This window comes from Poecilia reticulata, chromosome 16 (genome assembly GCF_904066995.2).
Source record: "Poecilia reticulata chromosome 16, P_reticulata-male-v2, whole genome shotgun sequence".
Taxonomy (NCBI): domain Eukaryota; kingdom Metazoa; phylum Chordata; class Actinopteri; order Cyprinodontiformes; family Poeciliidae; genus Poecilia; species Poecilia reticulata.
Window position 1 is genome coordinate 12,449,553 of NC_088845.1, and position 19,315 is coordinate 12,468,867.

The 19,315-nt window shown below is 42.8% G+C and overlaps 1 protein-coding gene across 3 annotated transcripts in view; it reads right to left on the reverse strand.

Moving 5' to 3' along the window:
• Nucleotides 1-9,386: 9,386 nt before the first annotated feature.
• The window catches only part of erfl3 (Ets2 repressor factor like 3), a 75,303-nt gene continuing 65,374 nt past the window's right edge, over nucleotides 9,387-19,315 (reverse strand). For all 3 annotated transcript variants that reach the window (XM_081616827.1, XM_008431318.3, XM_081616826.1), the window contains 2 exons: nucleotides 15,249-16,381; nucleotides 9,387-14,921 (listed from right to left, as the gene is read on the reverse strand). In XM_081616827.1, coding sequence (XP_081472953.1) covers nucleotides 14,268-14,921; nucleotides 15,249-16,381 — 1,787 coding nt within the window. In that variant the 3' untranslated portion in view covers nucleotides 9,387-14,267. The remainder of the gene's footprint in view (nucleotides 14,922-15,248; nucleotides 16,382-19,315) is intronic.

Genomic DNA, 19,315 nt, shown 5'->3' on the forward strand with positions numbered 1-19,315 from the left:
ATTTTGGTATTTCTAACAATCAATAAAGACTTTTAACTGAGAAGGTGTGTAAATAATTATGGAATGTTTGTCCCCCCTATTGTAAATAAAGTCATGGAATCACACCTCTCCCACATGAAAGTGTCATTTTCAGTCAGAAAACAACTTTTTGGATGAAAGCTATCAGAGGTATAAATATATTTTTTTCAATAAACTGTATTTCCATTTAGCTGATTTAACTTATTTTCTTCCTATTTTTGATGATGACTAACATGTCTCTGCTTTATTTTATTTTAATGATTTCTTTTCTGACCCCTGTGCCTCGTTAGCACCCGCCCCTCCTGCTACGATCTCCGTCCTCCACAGGGCGCCTGACCCCTGACCTCCACCGTTCACCACCCGCCCTGTGCAGTCGCCGTCAGGCCGTCACTCGACCCTCAGAGACGCTGGACTCCTGCTGCGCCCCGCTGTCAGGCCAGCATCAGGTAGCAGGAAACACACACAGGCCAGATTTTGACTTTGAACGTAAAACCTGACCTTTTTATAGTGCAGACACTAAGTTCATACAGCAGGTCTTGTTGCCAAATTCTGGTTTATTTTTTTATTTATTTTTTGCTAAAATCTGATATTGGTTTTGGTCACACAATTAAACCCAACATGTGAACGGATTACGTAACCAAAGCGACCCTCTTGCGCAGAAGAAGAACTTTGACTTCACACGTATTTATGGAAGAAATAACTGGTGCAGTTTGTGGGCAGACGACCACACAAAAGAAAAAGAAAAATCGGATTTCAGGAAAAAATCGGAACTGAGCATCAAGACCTGATGTGTGGACGTAGCCTGAAAGTAACATGACCTCTGACCCCTTCACCCAGTCATGTACGCCACCCGTCTCTATAAAGAAGAGTAAGAAAATCTAAACATAAGAGGAAAAAATAAAACTGAGAGGCTGAAAGGCTTTCGAAGCAGGAGCACGGAAGTCAGTTCAAATAAAACAATAAAAAGCAACAATAAAACTCAGATTGTGAGGGTTCAGGGAGGATTTACTGTACACCGCCTCAGAGTCATGCACCCTGCTTCACCTGAAAGCTCCTCTTCAAGGGCCCCTGGAGCAACGGATTCTTGTTACCAGCAGGAGCTGAGCCTTTAGGTGCAGGTTTGGGGCCTTGACTTTAGATATTCAGCAGAACAGGGCCTTGCTTCCACAGATGCAGTTAAATGTCAACAGAGGCTTTTATGTGCTGACATGTTCTCCGAATCTGCCGATTACATGTGCGACTATTTCTAATGAAGGACATGTGATTTTATCTTCTTTTAAGCCTCCGTATGTTGAGTTTACGTAATAATTCTTACATAAGTGTCTGTGAGTCTTTGCAGAGCATTTTGTGCTGTGAGCTCTTAAAGGGGTGGAGGGGCTCTTTGTGTATCAAGTGTCAGCAGAGGACAAGTTTTCCTCCTTAGCGTACAGGAGCAGTCTTAACATCTGATAAGTGCTGCCTGCACTCTCACTCCGCCAGGGTTGAGGATTTACAGGAGATCCAGGCGGTGCAAGGCGGGATCAGACCCGGAGATAAACAACAGTTTGGGAAAACGGGACGCTGTCACAAAGGAAACGTTTAAGGAAGACACTCTTGAATGGATTTATTCAGACATCTGAGCCGCCTCTGCACGCCGAGGCAAACTGCGCCGTGATGGACGGCAGGCCGAGGTGATGTTATGACCTCACAGGGCTGGCGCAGGGGTTCGACATCCAGGAGAACAGTAGGCCCTTGTGCTCACTGCGTTCTAGCTCGGGGTAACTTTACACCGCTCAGCTGTTCCTCGGGGTCCCACGTCACGTCGCCGAGCCGAAGACGGGACCCTCGCGAGGCGTCGCTGGTCTCACACACACACACACACACACACACACACACACACACACACACACACACACACACACACACACACACACACACACACACACACACACACACACACACACACACAGACTTCACCCTGTGCTCAAGAGAAGACAGAGAGCACAGCACAGGCATTCAGTACAGTTACAATGACCTCAATGTGTTTGGCTGCTGCATGAAATTGTGCACATTAGTTTTTATGAAAGCAGCATATGAGCGACATTGTGCTCTGCTTTTCGCTACAGTGTTCAGTCTTTTTCCAGCTCACATTTACACAAACTGATCATTTGAGCATATATGCAAAAAAATGCTTTGCGTGGTTCAAAACTAAAACTGATGAATTGGTTATTGAAACAATTTTCAATTAATTTAGTAATCGATTAATAGTTAGCTGGAGTATACAGACTAAAAAAAGGCTATTTGCTGAGAAAAACAACATATTCAGAGCAGTAAATACACCAAATCTGGTGTATTTACACCAGTTTATTATTTATAAATAATACACCAGTTTATTATTTATCTAATATAAACATTAGATATATGTATATCTAATGCTTAGATATACATTATGCGTGTATATCTAAACACGCATAATGATGTGTTTAGATATATCCCGTTTATCTTCTTACTTGAGCTACTTTTTTGTTTGCATCTTTTAATGTATTTTTAATGTTGTATATAAAAGCTTAAGATGTTGAATGAAAAATCGGTAAAATGTGCCAATTTTTTCATCCGATTAATCGGTCAGAATAATCAATAGGATTACCAATTACTAAAATAATTGTCAGTTGTAAGCCAAGTGACAAAACCATCTCCATCATGAAACGTGGTAGTGGCAGCATGATGCTGTGGGCTGCTTTTCTCCAGCAGAGACAGAGAAGCCAGTCAGAGTTGATAGGAAGATGAATGAAGCTCCGATGGAATGACTTTAAATAACGATGTGTTAAAATGGCCCAGTCAAAGCCCAAACCTGAATCAAGCTAAGAAACTACGGTAAGACGTCAAAACGTGACAAACACTAAAATTACATGTGAACACAAATATTGAAAAAATGAACTTGAATTATACAGTAAATAGAGCAGAAACCAAAAGAAATCTTTGCATACGTGTTGGGATTATTTTAGTCTGTTCTTTAATCTGAGGCACTGATTTACTGAATAGAAATTAAAATGGTTATTTTTATGCAAACTAATCCAGAAAGTAAGTTTGAAAGTTGACTTTTTTTTCACTCTATTGTGAACAAATAACAATGAAAAAAAGATCCTCAACATAACATGTAATATCAGATTACATAAAGAAAAACAATATAATGATATGAAATAACCACAAACTTTGGTACTACTACTAAAAGTTATTGAAATCTACAAAATAAACAAAATAAAAAGATACCTAAATACTTAAAATAAAATCTGTACTTTGTAGTCTATGCAAACAGTATTATTATTATGATGATTATTATTTTTTTCTTAAAAAATGTAAGTACATTCAAGGTCTGTTGTAACAACTAAAATAAAAACAAAAGTAAATGATATCGCAAATAAGTCTGCTTATGAGATGGCCATCAATTTCTTAAGAAGTGTTGTTGTTTTTACAAGTTTCCTGATTATTTAAATTAAGTTTCCCAACTGAGGCAACATACGTTTTAAAGTCAGTTTCTTTAAAATTATTACATGAGAATTTTGTTTTACTCCATGTCATCTTGTGGACATAATGTTTTGCTATGATCGTGATTAGATTGACTATACATATTCCATTTGAATAAAAGGTTGAATTGTTAACGATGAGCAACATTTACAATTTTGATGAACCATGTATACACTATTCACAAGTATATAAATTGTATATTTTTCTTCTTTCTTTCTCATATGTTATTTATTTTTGCACCATTATATTAGAGCTATATTCTAGTCTATGAACTTGTTTACTGGCGATAAGGTGATTCTGATGTTGTGAGCAGTAAAATGGGTGCTATTGCGGTAACCCAACAACAGGGGGAGACACCCGCCCTAAAGTTGTCTCGGAATAAACGAGCACCAGTTTAGGAGGTGAATGAAAACTTTATTATCGTACACGTTCTCACACACAGATGTATTTCATCACAAGTCATTGAGAGCTAAAATTACAGACATAAATAACAACGCCGATGCCTCTGTTTAGCTCAATTAGTTTGAGACAACTGGCGGGAAAGGAAGGAGGAAACGGAAATACAAGAAGCAGAGTATCAAACAAACCACATCAATGTGCATTTACACTTGTCAGAGCTCAAAGCGACGTCGCTGTGAACGAGCCTCACGGCGGTGCGGTGCGCTTCTTCTCAGTATGGTGGAGGATGTGGTGAACTTACTCGCAGGCCTCGGTGCTGAGCCGTACCGTAACTCTCTCTGAGGATGCAACACTTTGTGTGTTTTGCGTGTGTGCGTGTGTGTGTGTGTTCGTGTGTGTGTGTGCATGAAAGGGCATTCAGGACGGGCTTCTTGCTGTGCACTGTGTGCACAGTGCAGAGGCTGCGGTTAAATGTGGAGCAGAGAGCCAGCCTCTGCGCTGGTTTCCGCGAAAGCAAGCGCTTCATAATTTGGAGGAAGCGGAGGGGAGAGGGATGTGGCCCAGGTGACGGAGCTCAGCGGCTCCTGTGGTGTCTTTCCTGTGTGTGTGTGTGAGTGTGTGTGTGTGTGTGTAGATGTTAGAGCACCTGGAAGGCTGGTATGTTCTCACACAGTGACCCTCTGCAAGGGCGCAGGAGTCAGCAGGACATGCAGGCCCTGAACGCAGGCCTGATTTCCTAACCCTTTAACAATCCCAAGATTATAATAATAAAAACATGAGGTATAATTTTCATGCACTTCAATCGACATTTCAACTTTTTAGCTCTTTACCACATAAATCATCACACGTCTGGGCCTGAAATAGAAGCCTGAACACTATATTTTATATGTGCAAAAAGAAAGAAAAGTCAGCTAAAAAGTACTCGAGGGCCAACAAATATAATTTTAAAAGAAGTAAAATCATCAAAAATGTTGGCTTTTTTCCCTACCTACTCAACCGTATTTTAGTTTAGTATTTCATGTTCTGCAGTCTTTCTATGTGGAATCCAAAAGTTCCCAAAAAGGATGGAAATATTCACATCTTTGACACTGACAGTTGTGCCAAAACTATTTTTCTTGTGGACCAAAATCATCAGCTCAAAGCTACTTACTGGACAAAAAAAAGATAATTTCTAAAAAGTAAGATCACCAAAAATGTTTTTTTTAATCTACTCAGCAAAAAACAAAGTATTAACTATGTTAATTAAAGTTATCTAATTTTTTTTTCTTTTGTAGGAACGGGATTGTAAATCCAAAACTACAAATTGTTATTTTTTCCTTTTAAACAAAAAGGAATCCAGTTGACTTGTTATTCTGAGCTTGATTGAAGAAAACATATATTTTTTGTTGTTGTTGTGTATTCTCAGCAATAAAAACAGGATCAAGGTCAGTCTTCATGTTAAAATACTTCTTATATTTAGCCAAGTTTTAGTACAGCAATCAGATTTGAGTGCACCAAGGTGTACTTTAGAGTAAAAGTCAAAGAGTAGCTAGATTCTTTTTTACAATCATAATACAATAAATCCAGAAACCTCAGAAAAGAGGATCACATTGTGTTGCATCTAACATTTTTAAAGTTTGAACTTAAAAGTCACAGCTTTGTCCTATTTTATTTAATTTTTGATGTTGGGAGGTCCACACAAAGTCAGATGATGTCAGTTGATGGGGTCATCAGGAGATGATACTGTGAGTTTATTGTCTCTGCTGCCTGGATATTTAGGAATTAGCATATCATGACAGTCATCAGACAGTCACAGCAAGTCTTCAGTCAGAGGCCTCCTCAGATTCACTGACTGCTGCTGGAAATCCTCTCAGCATCACCATCATCCACATTGAATGAAATCAGTTAAAAAGTGATATATATATATATATATATATACATCATGATTATGGCATATGAAACCCCAAAAATTCAGTTTCTTATGGAATGAGAGTAACATGAAGGAGCTATTTTTTGTGAAGTTCTGATCCCATCATGGCGTCTGCACTAACAGACGTTGACACCTGTGGCTGAAAACTGGCTGTTCACACAGGACTGTATCCAAACATAGTAATGGAAAGTTGAGTGGAAGGAAAAAGTGGGTTAGGAAAAAGTACACAAGCAAAAATGATAACCGCAGTCTTGAGAGACTTGTGAAAAAAGAGTCAATTCAGGAGTGTGGGGGAGTTTCAGAAGCCGTGGACTGCAGCTAGAGTCAGTACACACACACACACACACACACACACACACACACACACACACACACACACACACACACACACACACACACACACACACACACACACACACGTATCTAAAACAAAGTCCTTTTTTCAAATGAGCGTAAACTTTACTTTTCATTCAAATGAGGCTCCCAAAGTCTGGAGGACGAGAGGAACGGCTCAGGATTTAGTTTCTTAAGGACATGACTTTTAGTTGCAATTTATGTACACTACCTTTTATGATTTCATCTTCTTTAATCCTCCACTTAGTGATTTTCTTTTCACACAAAGTTGCTTGCTTGTAGCTGAGAAAACAAGAGGCAATAATAAATCAAAAACATAAAGTCTAAGCCTTGGATTTTATGATCTTGATCTCCTCAAACTCTTAAGGAGATAGTTTACTCTAAACCACTTTAAATTCTGCAAAGTCTGGCTGAATTGGAGTAAATTATTATGGATTACTGAAGACTTTTGTACAGACCTGCACCCAGATTTAAACGAATTTTCCTTCATTTTTTGAAAATAATGATTACTGTGAAATGTGTTAATGTGTTGGAAAGAAGTAGCCAGAAAGTAAACTCATTTTCTCCTTCAGGACTCAAACTGAATCTGTTCGACTGTAGTTTTATTGTTCACTTTTCCCCCACATCAACATCCCAGCGACTCTTGGCTCGCTCCGTCTCAGGCGGCTCTTCCTCCTCCTTCATATGTAACAGGGTTTTATTTCAACAATATTATAGATGTGAAGTTTTTGTAAATATTTTTAATTGTTATCAAGATTAATGTGGATGTTAGCTAATATGTTTCATTTTTACAAGCTAACTGCTGCTTGTCAACTGTCGGATGCTATTTGCTCTGTAGTTTGTTTGGGGTTATTTGTTGTATTTCATTGAATGTATAGGGGCAGAAACTGCTGGACTGATGTTAACCACCAACATGATTTCCTGTTTTGTTAGAATAAATACAGTGAACCTGAGTGTGTCTGTCGGTAAATCACCTGAGACGAACAAAGAAAGGCAGCGGCTACAGACGTCACGTTACAAGGTAACCTTTTCTGAGCATTATGTGGGTGAAAGGACAAAGTGCTTTTCTTCTCAGAGGTAAATATATTAGTGAGGATCACTATCACTCATTCATAAATGACATGGTGAAACAAGAAAAGGTGGACTTCTGCTCTGTAATTATTAGAATAAATGTTTCACAGCAGCATGAATGAGATTATTTAGTGAAATTTACAGTCTTGTGGAATTGTTACATTCAAAACCCTCAGCATCCAACAGGAAAGTTGGAAAATAAACGGTTGCGAAAGGATTCCTCAAACTTTTTCTAATAGGTGATGAACTCTTTGAAGAATGTGATGAAATGATCTTTAAAAGTTGTCAGAGATTTTTACGAGGAATGTTGAAAAAATGCCTCGGAAGCAGACATATTTTTGCTAAGCCTTTACGCACTCTTGAGTATTTACTGAAGTTTAAAAATGGGGAAAAAAAAGTTTATTAAAATGTTAAGAAATGTCTTAAAGGAATTTAATAAAATATTTTAAAGACTAAATCAATGTTTGAGTGTCACATTTTGTGATTTATTATTAAGCAAGACAGTTCATAAGAATCAAGTTGTTTCTTCATAAATTTTTTAAGAACCATTTGTGGCTCCGGAGCTGCAGGTTGCAGACTCCCTATATCAGGGGTGTCAAACTCCAGTCCTGAAGGGCCGCTGTCCTGCAGTTTTTAGATGTGCCACAGGTACAAAACACCTGAATCAAATTGCTTAATTACCTCCTTCTTGTGTTCTCCAGAGCCTTGCTAATGACCTAATTATTCTATTCAGGTGTGGTGCAGCAGAGGCACATCTAAAAGTTGCAGGACACCGGCCCTCGAGGACTGGAGTTTGACACCCCTGCCCTATATAGATGATGGACGATTCGGAGGTTTTAAAGCTGCCATTCTTTTATATTTTAACAGCAAAGAACCAGAAAAAAAGCCTCAACATTTTGTTGATCAGCCTTTCTGAAAATGACTTTGTGTCAAAAATGTTGTATGGTTTGATTAATACTTCTTAAGTACACTTTCAGACTCTTTGTAGTGTTTGAAACATACAGATGATAAACTCCAAACAGAGTACAAAAAATAAACTAAAGCTGAGATATATTAGTCTGGAAAAGTTATTATGAAGCCCTAAGCATGAAAACGAGGACATCTGTCCAGTTGTGGTCATAAACGTCCTCCATCAGCCTGCAGCAGGTGCTGCAGCCAGACCTGCACAGATCTTCACAGCATGAAGTCAGTCCAGGTTGACAAACAGAATAATCCAGGAGGACTGCTGCTGCTCCGGCTCCAAACAGCTGGGAACAATTAAAAACCGGTGCAGCCATGAAGAAAAGTCCATTTCATCTTCAAAACAGCCGCAGTTGTTTAAATACAAAATACTGAAGCTTACTATGAATTCATAGATGGCTGTACGGTGTTGGGAAAAAAGATAGGAGCAGGTAGGAAGGAAGGACAACAGAGGAAGGAAAAGAAGAAAAAATAGAAAGGACAGATGGTTTAAGACGAACAGAAAGGAAACAAGGGCAAAAAGGAAGGAATCAAGAAAGGAAAGAGGAAGGAAAAAATGTTACAAGGAATGAAAAGGATACATGGAAGAGGGGAAGGAAATGATGTAAACTAGGAAGAAAGGAAGGACAGAAGAACATGGCAAAAAGAAAAAAAAACAGAAGAAAAAGCTTGAAAAAGGACAAAAGGCAGAAAAGAAGGGGAGGAAGGGATGACAAATGAGAAAGAAAAGGAAGCGGTAGAAAAATAGGAAAGGAAGAAGAAAATGAATAACATGGATGGGAGAAAAACTGCACAAGAAAGAAAAGAAAAAATAAGGAAGAATGCAGCATTTGTGAAGTGTAACACTGAATAAAATGTAGAATTACAACAATTTCTTTTATTTTTCTGGAAAGTACTAAAACCAATCCTCAGACCTGGAACCCATCATTGAAGAAAAAAGGAACAAATTTCATCCTTCTGTCTTAAAAACGCTTTCCGTAAAGAAGCATTTTGTGAGTAATTTTAAATTTGCTTTAATCTTGAAACAACCAAATCCTTCATGCACGCACGTTGGCTCGATGTTGACGACAGAAAGTCTGAAGTTAATCTCTTTGTTTACAAATAAACACAATAAAACCCTGAATCCCCTGAATGAATATGGATGCATTAAGGAAGAGAAGCGGCATTCATATTGGGGTTTTAACTGGTTTTAATTAACCCTGATTACATCTTAATTACAAGTTTTGAAAAAAAAAACAAAAGAAAAAAAAAAACAATGAAAGAAGCGCAGAAATTCAATGTTACATCATAGTATTAACTCTCCGGTCTCCGTGTGAGGTGTTACGCAACAGCTCTGGGGAGAGAAGAGGAGAGAAAACAGACTGAAAGAGGGAGATCTTTACACTGTAAAACACAACTTTCTTCTTTTAAAATCATACCCCCCCTCCCCTACCCCCCCCCCCCCAAAAAAAACAACACAAGGAAAATATACAAGAGTGAGCGATAAAAGTAACATAAAATTAAAATGACAATAAAAGACAAAAGAAAAGGATAAAAACTCCCTCTGTGCCCTGAAATAAAATCCTCGCCCGCTTTGCTTCCTGCTCCATCCCAGGTGGTAGATCTCTGTCAGCACTGAAGTTATTGTCACATATTTCACTTATATCACATTTAAAAAAACAAAAAAAACAAACTAAAAGCTGGAAAGGATTCAATACAGGGAATGAAGTTCAGGGGGCCAAATCATTAATACCCTCCATAGTGATGCTCACGACGCAAAAAGCAACAAGTAGCCGAGCAGCGGAATAAAAATAATGCCAGGTGGAGAGGTAACTTACTCAATAAAAACAATAAGAATCCATATTCATACTGACATCATAAAAATAAACCAAGAAGTCTGTACTCTTTTTTTTTTTTTTTTTTAAATGGAGAAATGTAAAATTTGTGCCGTTTGACAGTTGAGGCCTGTAACAGGATGAGAGAGTAACTGGTGACCTTTTCACTGCCGAGTCCGTCGGCAGGAAGTCCGACACGGCGAGGAAACGTTCGGCAGCGAGACGACAGAGAGCACAAAGCAGCTCAGACGGGCGTCATGTCTGTCGCTGAGATGTGGTGAAGTAAGGCAGCTGTCAGTTCAAATACAGACGTACGACCTGGTGGGGGTGTGTGTGTGTGTGTGCTTCAATCCAGACCACCAGAGGTCTTAATGAGAGAAATTTAATCAGTTCAGCCACAGACAGACTGCAGATCATCTACTGTTCCTTGAAGGACAAACACAAACGGGTTAAAAATCTGAAAAGTGCGGTGTGCATTTATTTTAGAAGTTGCTTGTAATTAAACTGGTGATTAACACCTATCTGTGTGTCATTTAATTTTAGTATAAATCTAGATGTTCTTTGAAGGCTTTGGACATCTGTTAGAGCACAATAGTGAACAAAGCGCATGAAGGCTTCAGTTCTGATAAATAAAATGGGTTTAGAGCCACAAATACCATGATCTTATAGCTTTTGATAAATATCTACCTTTTAAATATCCAACTTTTGACAGGATGTTGATATTTGCACATACTGCCAACCTAATAAGAAAAGTAGATCATATAAAAGTGGTTGGTACTTCTAGTATCATTGCTATGGAAATGAAATGTAGAAACTGAAAATAGCTACAACATACATTTATTATGTCTTTAAAACTTCAGTTATTTCTTCATGATTTTTAGTCAAGGTTTTTGACTAAAGAGCCAGTTGTGGCTCTGGAGCCGCAGGTTGCAGACCATGGACTGGCTAGTGTTGAAAGAAATGTGCCATCTGCAGTTTTCCACACCATCACTATGGTGGAAGTATCATGATCTGGAAATGCTTCTCTTCAGCATGGAGGCTGCAACAGACTTGAGAATAGACCAGGTGTGTCCAAACTTTTTAGTCTATCTGCAGCAATAAAAACATGATTTAGGTCGCTCTTAATTCAAAAATAAAGTATTTAGCCAAGTTTTAAAAATATAATTAAAGACAGATTTGGGTCAATGGATAGATGTGTTCTAACTGGGGGAGGTCCAAAGCGTCGCTCAGGGGCCATTTGTGGCTCTTGAAATTATTTTTGATCGAGTCAAAATGAAAATATATCACAGGACTTGAAAATTCATGTTCACAGAGATTCTCAGTCCGATCCGACTGAGCTTGAGCTTGTTTGCAAACAAAAACAAGCTAAAAGATGTAGATGTACAAAGCCGGTGAAGGCATGACGACTAAAGAGAGGCCAACCACACTTTTCAGATTTAAAAAAGTAAAAATGAAATCAATGCATCTTTTCCTTTGCAATAACTTGGGTTGGTTTATCTTATAAAATACAACAAAGGTTGTTGATTCACTGACAAAAAGATTCAAAAAGTTTTTCAAGGAACAGAGGTAACCAACCAGGTGACGTCAGGATGTTAGAGCCTGTCAAAAACACTTGTGTCTGTGTGTGTGTCTGTGTGTGTAAAAGTGCATAGATTTTAGGGGTAGGGGCATCTCGGTATAATAATTAACCCTTTTCTCTCAACTGTGCTGAACTTTGAAGCATTAACACTAACTGGAGTAGGAGAACAGCGCAGGATTAGCGCCTCGCTGACACGCAGAAGAAGCCTGGAGAGGTGGCCTGCAGCCAGGACAGCTCTGACCAGGGAGAACCCCGCTGAGCAGAGCGAGACTGCAGACAGGGAAAAAAAAAAAAAAAAAAAAAAAAACAGAGCGTTGCACGCTGAAAGGGCAGGCTACTGCAAAACCAAGTGAACAGCAGAGCCAAGCAAACCGTCTGAATCATTAGCAGTCTGCTGGTTTTCTCTTCCTTCCTCTGGTGGACCAGCCTGAGCTCTTTGTTTACATATGCAACAAATATACAAGAAATCCCCCACCGCTCCTTGTTCTGCTGTCCCCATAACAATACCATCTGAAAATGATCCACTCACCATAAAAAAAATAAATCCATCATTAAAATGCTGTGCTTCTCTTAAACTCTTCCGTAATCATCTCCATCTGAACATATATAAAGATATATTCTGCGTGTGGCTTTAGAGCTCAGTTTGAACTATTTTACAAGCTTTAAAAAGAAGGCGATCAGCGGCAGTGTGTGTTTGGAGGGAGCTGTGACGGCAGTGCTGTGCATGTGTGTGTCTGTGTGTCGTTGCTGGTTTAGTTTAACACTACGATTGTTAGACGAGCTCGAGCTGCAGCTGAAACTACTTCAGGTGGAGAAGCAGAGATTGGTACGCTCTTCCTTCGTGTTTTTAACGCTCCCCCACATCAACCTGGGGCTCATATTGTTTCTGCGAGAAGAGAGTCGTGGCGTTTCCACACGTGGTCCACGAGAGAACGCTGCAAAAACACAACATCTCACCAAGTAGTTTTGTTCCAAGTACTAATGCAAATACCTTAGTACATTTGGAATGAGACAAAACTAACTGAGAAGAAACGTTTGAGCAAGATATAGCAGCCTGTTTTAAGTAAATTATTAATATTGATGAAAAAGTACTAGTTCTACAGATTAAAGTGAAATAATCTACTACTGTTTCATCAATAGTAATGAATTCTTTACTCAAAACCAGTTCCTATATCTTGTTGAAAAGTTACTCTTCAGTTAGTTTTGTCTTATTTCAAGTGTCTTAAGATATTTTCATCAGGAAATAGAGCAAAAAAACAAAACAACCTGGTTATATTTTGTGTTTTTGAAGTGAAACGAGACAGAACAGGAGGAAATCAGAGGGGTGGTGGTGTCAAAGTCAAATGTTGAGGGAAAAGTTGACGTCTCTGCTTGGTTTGGGCTCGATAAAAGTCCCTTGAGTCCCGTTCGATGTGTCTGTGTGGATCCAATAAAGATACAGCAAAAGGCTTCCCTGAGTGGAGAGGGCCAGACAAACACCCAACAGCCCCACTCGCCACACTTTCCTTCCCGTCCCACGTGATCTTTCCTCACAGCCGCCCTCCTCTGTCCCACCCAGCATGTCTCTCTCCAGGGCTCTCGGGGTTTGATGCAGGCACTTAGAAGTCCCGTTGGCCTGCAGGGCGAGCTGAAGGGCTGTGAGGGGTCGTTTCTCCTGAGGAAAGAGTTGTGTGGCTGCTGATGATGAGAAGATGAGAGCTTCACTGGCCTGGTGCAAAAACACCAAAATCTTACCAAGTATTTTTAGTCTAGTTTCTAATGCAAATATCTCAGTACACTTGAAATGAGACAAAACTAACTTACAAGATAACAGCAAGATGGAGGAGCTTGTTTTAAGTCAATAATTTGTTAATGTTGATGAAAAAGTGCCAGTTATAAGTGAAAAAAGTAGTACAATTTGATTATTCATCAACAACTAGGACTTTTTCATAAATATTAAATTGTCTGTTTTTCATTTACTAAGGCAACAATGTGGAAAGTCTAAATATTCTTAGTGTGTAAGACTTTATAGATTTACTAACATTTTTTGTTAACTGTCGAGCAGGTAAAATTAAGAGAAATCACATTAAACAAATTGTTGCCCCTTTTTTTGTTTTGAGTTTTTAAATATATAGATTTCATAAAATTTTTGCATTGTCGAGCAGGTAGAATGTTAAAAACAAAGTAAAATCGCAATACATTCCTTTTTGCATTTTTAATTTCAGCAACTCTGTGTCCTGCCAGTAGTTTAAATTTGGCAGTTTCCGCAAACATTTTGGGCACCACTGGTTTAGATTAAAAAATATTCACATATTAAAATGGTCTAGTCAAAGTCTAGACCTAAGTGCAACTGAAAATATGTGGCAGGACTTGAAAATTTGACTCTAAACAAGCTCCTACATCGTGCTGTACAGTTACTTGTATATACATTTTGTCTAATTTCAACGGTACTAAGACATTTGCAATAGGAACTAGATAAAATGCTGCTTGCTGTGTTTTTGCAGTGTGGGAGCTGGTTCTTCCAGGATTGATGGCGACTCTGACTCAACAGGAGTCTGGCTGTGTCAGTTTTATGAGCGTGTGTGTCAGGCTCTGCTCTCGGGTCGTCTAGTTTGTCAGTGTGGGAGTGGGATTACATTTACAAACTCCTGTACTGCTGCAGCAGTAGTGTTGGGGCTCCTCAGCAGTCTTTGTTCTCCAGGGACAGCTGGGCCGTGGCGCGGTGCAGCTCGGCGCTGACCCTCCGATGTGAAGCCAGAGGCGCCGATAAAGACCCCTCGTAAGCTAGCGGAGGGGGACTGTCTCCGTCTTCCCCGTCCTCCTCCATCTCCACACATCCGTTAGTTTGCCTCCCTTTATTCCTCCCCTCCTCCGGTCGGACCTTCTTGTCGTCCGACTCTTCCTGCGACGCCTCCATGCGCTGGTCCTCACTCCAGCGCCTCTTGAACCGCAGCTTCAGAGGGATGCACTTCCCCTGCGCGGCTCCGGTCGAGGCCGTCTGGGACTGGGCGGCGTGGCTCTCACCCGGCTCCACCGGTTCACTCTTGAGGGCGGTCAGGCCGCGGTGGGCGTGCTGTGAGGTGAAGAACGGCATCAGACCCGGAGGAGGAGGAGCGGGGGCTTTGAAGACGTCCTCGTCCAGGTCTTCATCCTGCGACGGATGATGGGTGGCCGCCGTGCCGTTGGACAGGTGATGGTTGTGGTGATGGTTGGAAACTCTGGAGTGTCGAGCGGAGAAGAGCTCAAACTCATTATCCCTTTCGTCTGGGTCTTCATCGCTGATGTCCGTCACCTCCACCTCTTCCTCTGACTCTATGTCAGAGATGGGCTCCACCTGAGGAACGATAAATCACGGCATAAATTAAGACAGAAACAGAATTATTATCCATCAGTTTTATTTATTGTGCAACTAACCTCACTTTCTTCTTAGTCTACACCTTGAAAGTATTCATATCTCTTGACATTTTGACCCATAACTAAGGTTATCACCTGTATGAATCCTGAATAACAGTACTTTCTATTGGTCCATCTCATGCTTGTAAAATCCAATGAAACACAATGAAGTTCATGGTTGAAATGTGAGGAACTGTGTGAAAACTTTTGCCAGCTACACTAAATTGACCAAAGAATTAAACTCTGATTAAAGAGAAGGTTTACACACCTTTATCTTTGGGAGTCCAGCACTGTTCAAGGACTGCGTTGAGGAGGAGGCAGAAATGACTCCTGACCCGCTTGCTGAGCTCAGATCGCTGCCAAAGGACAGCGAGGACCCCAGTCCAGAGGTGGAGGACATGGACCCGGACCCGGAGCCAGAGGACAGGGAGCTCTGCCTCGGTTTACCCTGGCTCTGTCCGTCCCTCTGCTTCCTCCCCAGAGGTGGCGGCTGCAGCTTGAATTTGAAGGGAGACATGTGAGGTGGCTCCTCCCCCAGGTGGAGAGGGTGGTGCATGGGGTGAGAATGGGGGTGTGAGTGGGCTGAGTGAGGAGGCTGTGGGTGGTGGTGGGCGGAGTGAGCCAGAGACGGGTGATGGTGTCGGTCTCCGGCCCTCTCCCCTCCTCCGCCTCGCTCTGCCCTCTCAGCGGCCAGGCCAGACTTGTCGGCGGCGGGCCGGTGGGGCTGAGGGATCACGATGTTGGGGTACTGGAGGAACGCCCGGGGGCTGAGGCCGTAGTTGTAAACGGACTGGGTGTGGGCCTGCAGGTAGCGCTTCATGTCCTCTGGGTTGAAGGAGAAGTGGGAGCCCAGCATGGGAGACAGCGTGGGGGACGGGGTGTAGGGCAGGTGGGACGTTGGGGTCATGGACAGCGCTGGAGACAGAGGAGGGGCCAAGAGGCCCGCCCCTGGGGGTCCAGGCAGTGGGGACACTGGGAAGGGAGACAGCGGCTCCTGGTGGATCCGGTGCCCCGCGGGGCCTCGCGGCCCGGGGTGGCCTGCAGGGTTACCCGGCCCTCCGTACATACGGAAGAGAGCCTCATGAGACAGACGCGGATGGATGATGCTCCGGTAACTCCCGCCGCCGGCGGGGCCCCCTCCTCCTCCGCTCACACTCCTCTCACCCCTCTCCTCTCCTGCACCACCGTTCCCCTCCTCGATCTCTGAGTTGACCGAAGTGCCGTCGCTGCAGTCGCTGACGGAGCCGCGGGCCATCCGTCGCGCCACGGTGCTGAACATGCCCCCGGGGCTGCGCAGATCCTCGTTGGGGGAGAGGACCTCAGAAGGCGTGGAAGGAGGGAAACGAAAATGGGTTCCTGCGCCGGTGGGGACAGGCGGCGCACTCTGAGGTACACTGCTTCCTGGGAACACCAATGAAAAAAAAGACATTAAACTAAATGTCCTGAAACAATCCCATATAACAGAAGCTGCACTTCCATCGACCAAATATCTGGGACTTAACAAAATGTAATGTTTGTTACTGGTCTCTCATGTGGTGACTGTATGGTGTTTTAATTACTTTATTTTTGTGTTTTTATGATGCAAAGCAGTTTGATCTGCCTTGTAGCTGGAATGTGCTATGTTAATGTTTGCATTTTTTTCTGCTCTTTGTTTTAGGAGATGCTTCTTGTTTCTATCTGCCTTAGGATAACGGATGAAAACTAGCTGTTGTGCTAACTTGGGCATATTTACATTGAAGCTTACTGCTGACATGTTGATTAATATGCCTAGTCCTAATATAATTACATAAATACAATGAAATATTTGATCATGCAGGCTTACCACTAGGGCTGTATAAATAAATCGATTCATCGATATATATCCGATATTTTCTGCCCTCGGAAAGTATCGATTTTTCATCCGAGAGTATCGATCCTTTAAACCATAGGGGTCCATAGCCTTATAGCTCTTTTTAACGTCTAGTTTGTTACGCCGTAGAAAACACTTTCTCACTTTTAACTTGAGCTTAAAGTGCACATTATAAACTACACACCAGTTTTTAAATTGTGTCAATAGGCCAAGTATAACCGGAGTTATGCTAAAATTAGTAAACCATATTTTTCCGAATGTCAGAGAAATGTCAAAAGCGCCGCCATTTCCCGGCTTTTCCGATTATGTGAGAGGGAATGAGCTTCCAAACGTACAAAACAAAACATTAGATTCCTGTGTTTTTGGAAATGTAAAATCTTCAATAAATAACGATGGGCTGTATTTTGTTGCTGAGAAACAAAGCAAAGTTGCGCAAGTAACCGTGACAGAGAAGTGGAACAGAGAAGCGGAACGGAGCAGCTGCAAAAGCAGTGAGATCGCGAAATTTATGCAAATTTCGACTGGTAGCAATCACTTTGTAATTAGTTTTTAGCTTAGCGGTTTCTGTTCTGTATATAAAGGATTACCTGAAGAATGAACATGGGATGTAACATCCGAAGCGGGCGCGCAAAAGCAGCGGCGCTGTGTTTTCAGCAGGAAGACGAAGAGGAAAAACACCAGCCGGAATCCGCGGTGCAGTGAGGATTTCCATGGTAACAATGGCTGATCCATCATTCTTATTAGCAACAGACAAAGAGTATCAGAGACTGAGAGATCGATGAGATCCTGGCAGTCTGAGAGGCAGCTACTCAGAGATCCAAGCAGGGGAATAGCGGGGAGTAGTGGCTCCACCACGGGGTGAGGTGGAGCCACTACTTTAGCAGTTAGTAGTAAACAGCTTACAGCCACGGCTAACTCCGGGAGCCAAGGTAGAAAAGCCTTTTCCCCCATAGTCCAAAAGACTGCATTTGTGGCTGCATTTTTACTCCAAAATCAGGGGCGGATCTAGAAAAATATTTATGGGGTGGCAGGGACTTTTTCAGGGGTGGCAGTATATATATATATATTATATATATATATATATATACACACACACACACACACACACACACACATCTCCTTGGGCTGTCACCTTATCGTGGTGGAGGGGGTTGAGTGTCCCAATGATCCTAGGAGCTATGCTGTCTGGGGCTTTATGCCCCTGGTAGGGTCACCCAAGGCAGACAGGTCCTAGGTGAGGAACCAGACAAAGCACAGCCTGAAGACCCCTTATGATGGAGAATAACTTTGGACCTGGTTTTCCCTCGCCCGGACGTGGGTCACCGGGGCCCCACTCTGGAGCCAGGCCTGGAGGTGGGGCACGATGGCGAGCGCCTGGTGGCCGGGCTTTTACCCACGGAGCACGGCCGGGCTCAGCCCGAAGAGGAGACGTGGGTCCCCCTTTCGATGGGCTCACCACATGTCCGAGGGGCCAAAGGGGTCGGGTGCATTGTGCTATGGGCGACAGCCGAGGGAGGGGACCCTGGCGGTCTGATCCTCGGCTGCAGAAGCTGGCTCTTGGGACGTGGAACGTCACCTCTCTGGTGGGGAAGGAACCGGAGCTAGTGTGCGAGGCTGAGAGGTTCCGGCTAGAAATAGTCGGCCTCACCTCGACACATGGCTCTGGTTCTGGAACCAGTCTCCTTGAGAGGGGCTGGACGTACTTCCACTCTGGAGTTGCCCACGGTGAGAGGCGCCAGGCTGGAGTGGGCATACTTGTTGCCCCCCATTTGGGCGCCTGTACGTTGGGGTTCACCCCGGTGAACGAGAAGGTAGCCTCCCTCCGCTTATGGGTGGGGGGACGGGTTCTGACTGTTTGTGCTTACGGGCCAAACGGCAGTTCAGATTGCCCACCCTTCTTGGAGTCCTTAGAGGGGGTACTAGAGAGTGCCCCTCCTGGGGACTCCCTTGTTCTACTGGGGGACTTCAACGCTCACGTGGGCAATGACAGTGAGACCTGGAGAGGAGTGGTTGGGAGGAACGGCCCCCCCGATCTGAACCCAAGTGGTGTTCTGTTGTTGGACTTCTGTGCTCGTCACGGATTGTCCATCACGAACACCATGTTCAGGCATAAGGGCGTCCATATGTGCACTTGGCACCAGGACGCCCTAGGCCGCAGTTCGATGATTGACTTTGTCATCGTCTCATCGGATTTGCGGCCGTATGTCTTGGACACTCGGGTGAAGAGAGGTGCGGAGCTGTCCACTGACCACTACCTGATGATGAGTTGGCTCCGGTGGTGGGGGAGGAAGCCGGTCAGACCTGGCAGGCCCAAACGTGTAGTGAGGGTCTGCTGGGAACGTCTGGCGGAGTCCCCTGTGAGACGGAGCTTCAACTCTCATCTCCGGCAGAACTTCCGAGCACGTCCCGGGGGAGGTGGGGGACATTGAGTCTGAGTGGACCATGTTCTGTACCTCCATTGCCGAGGTGGCCTATCGGAGCTGCGG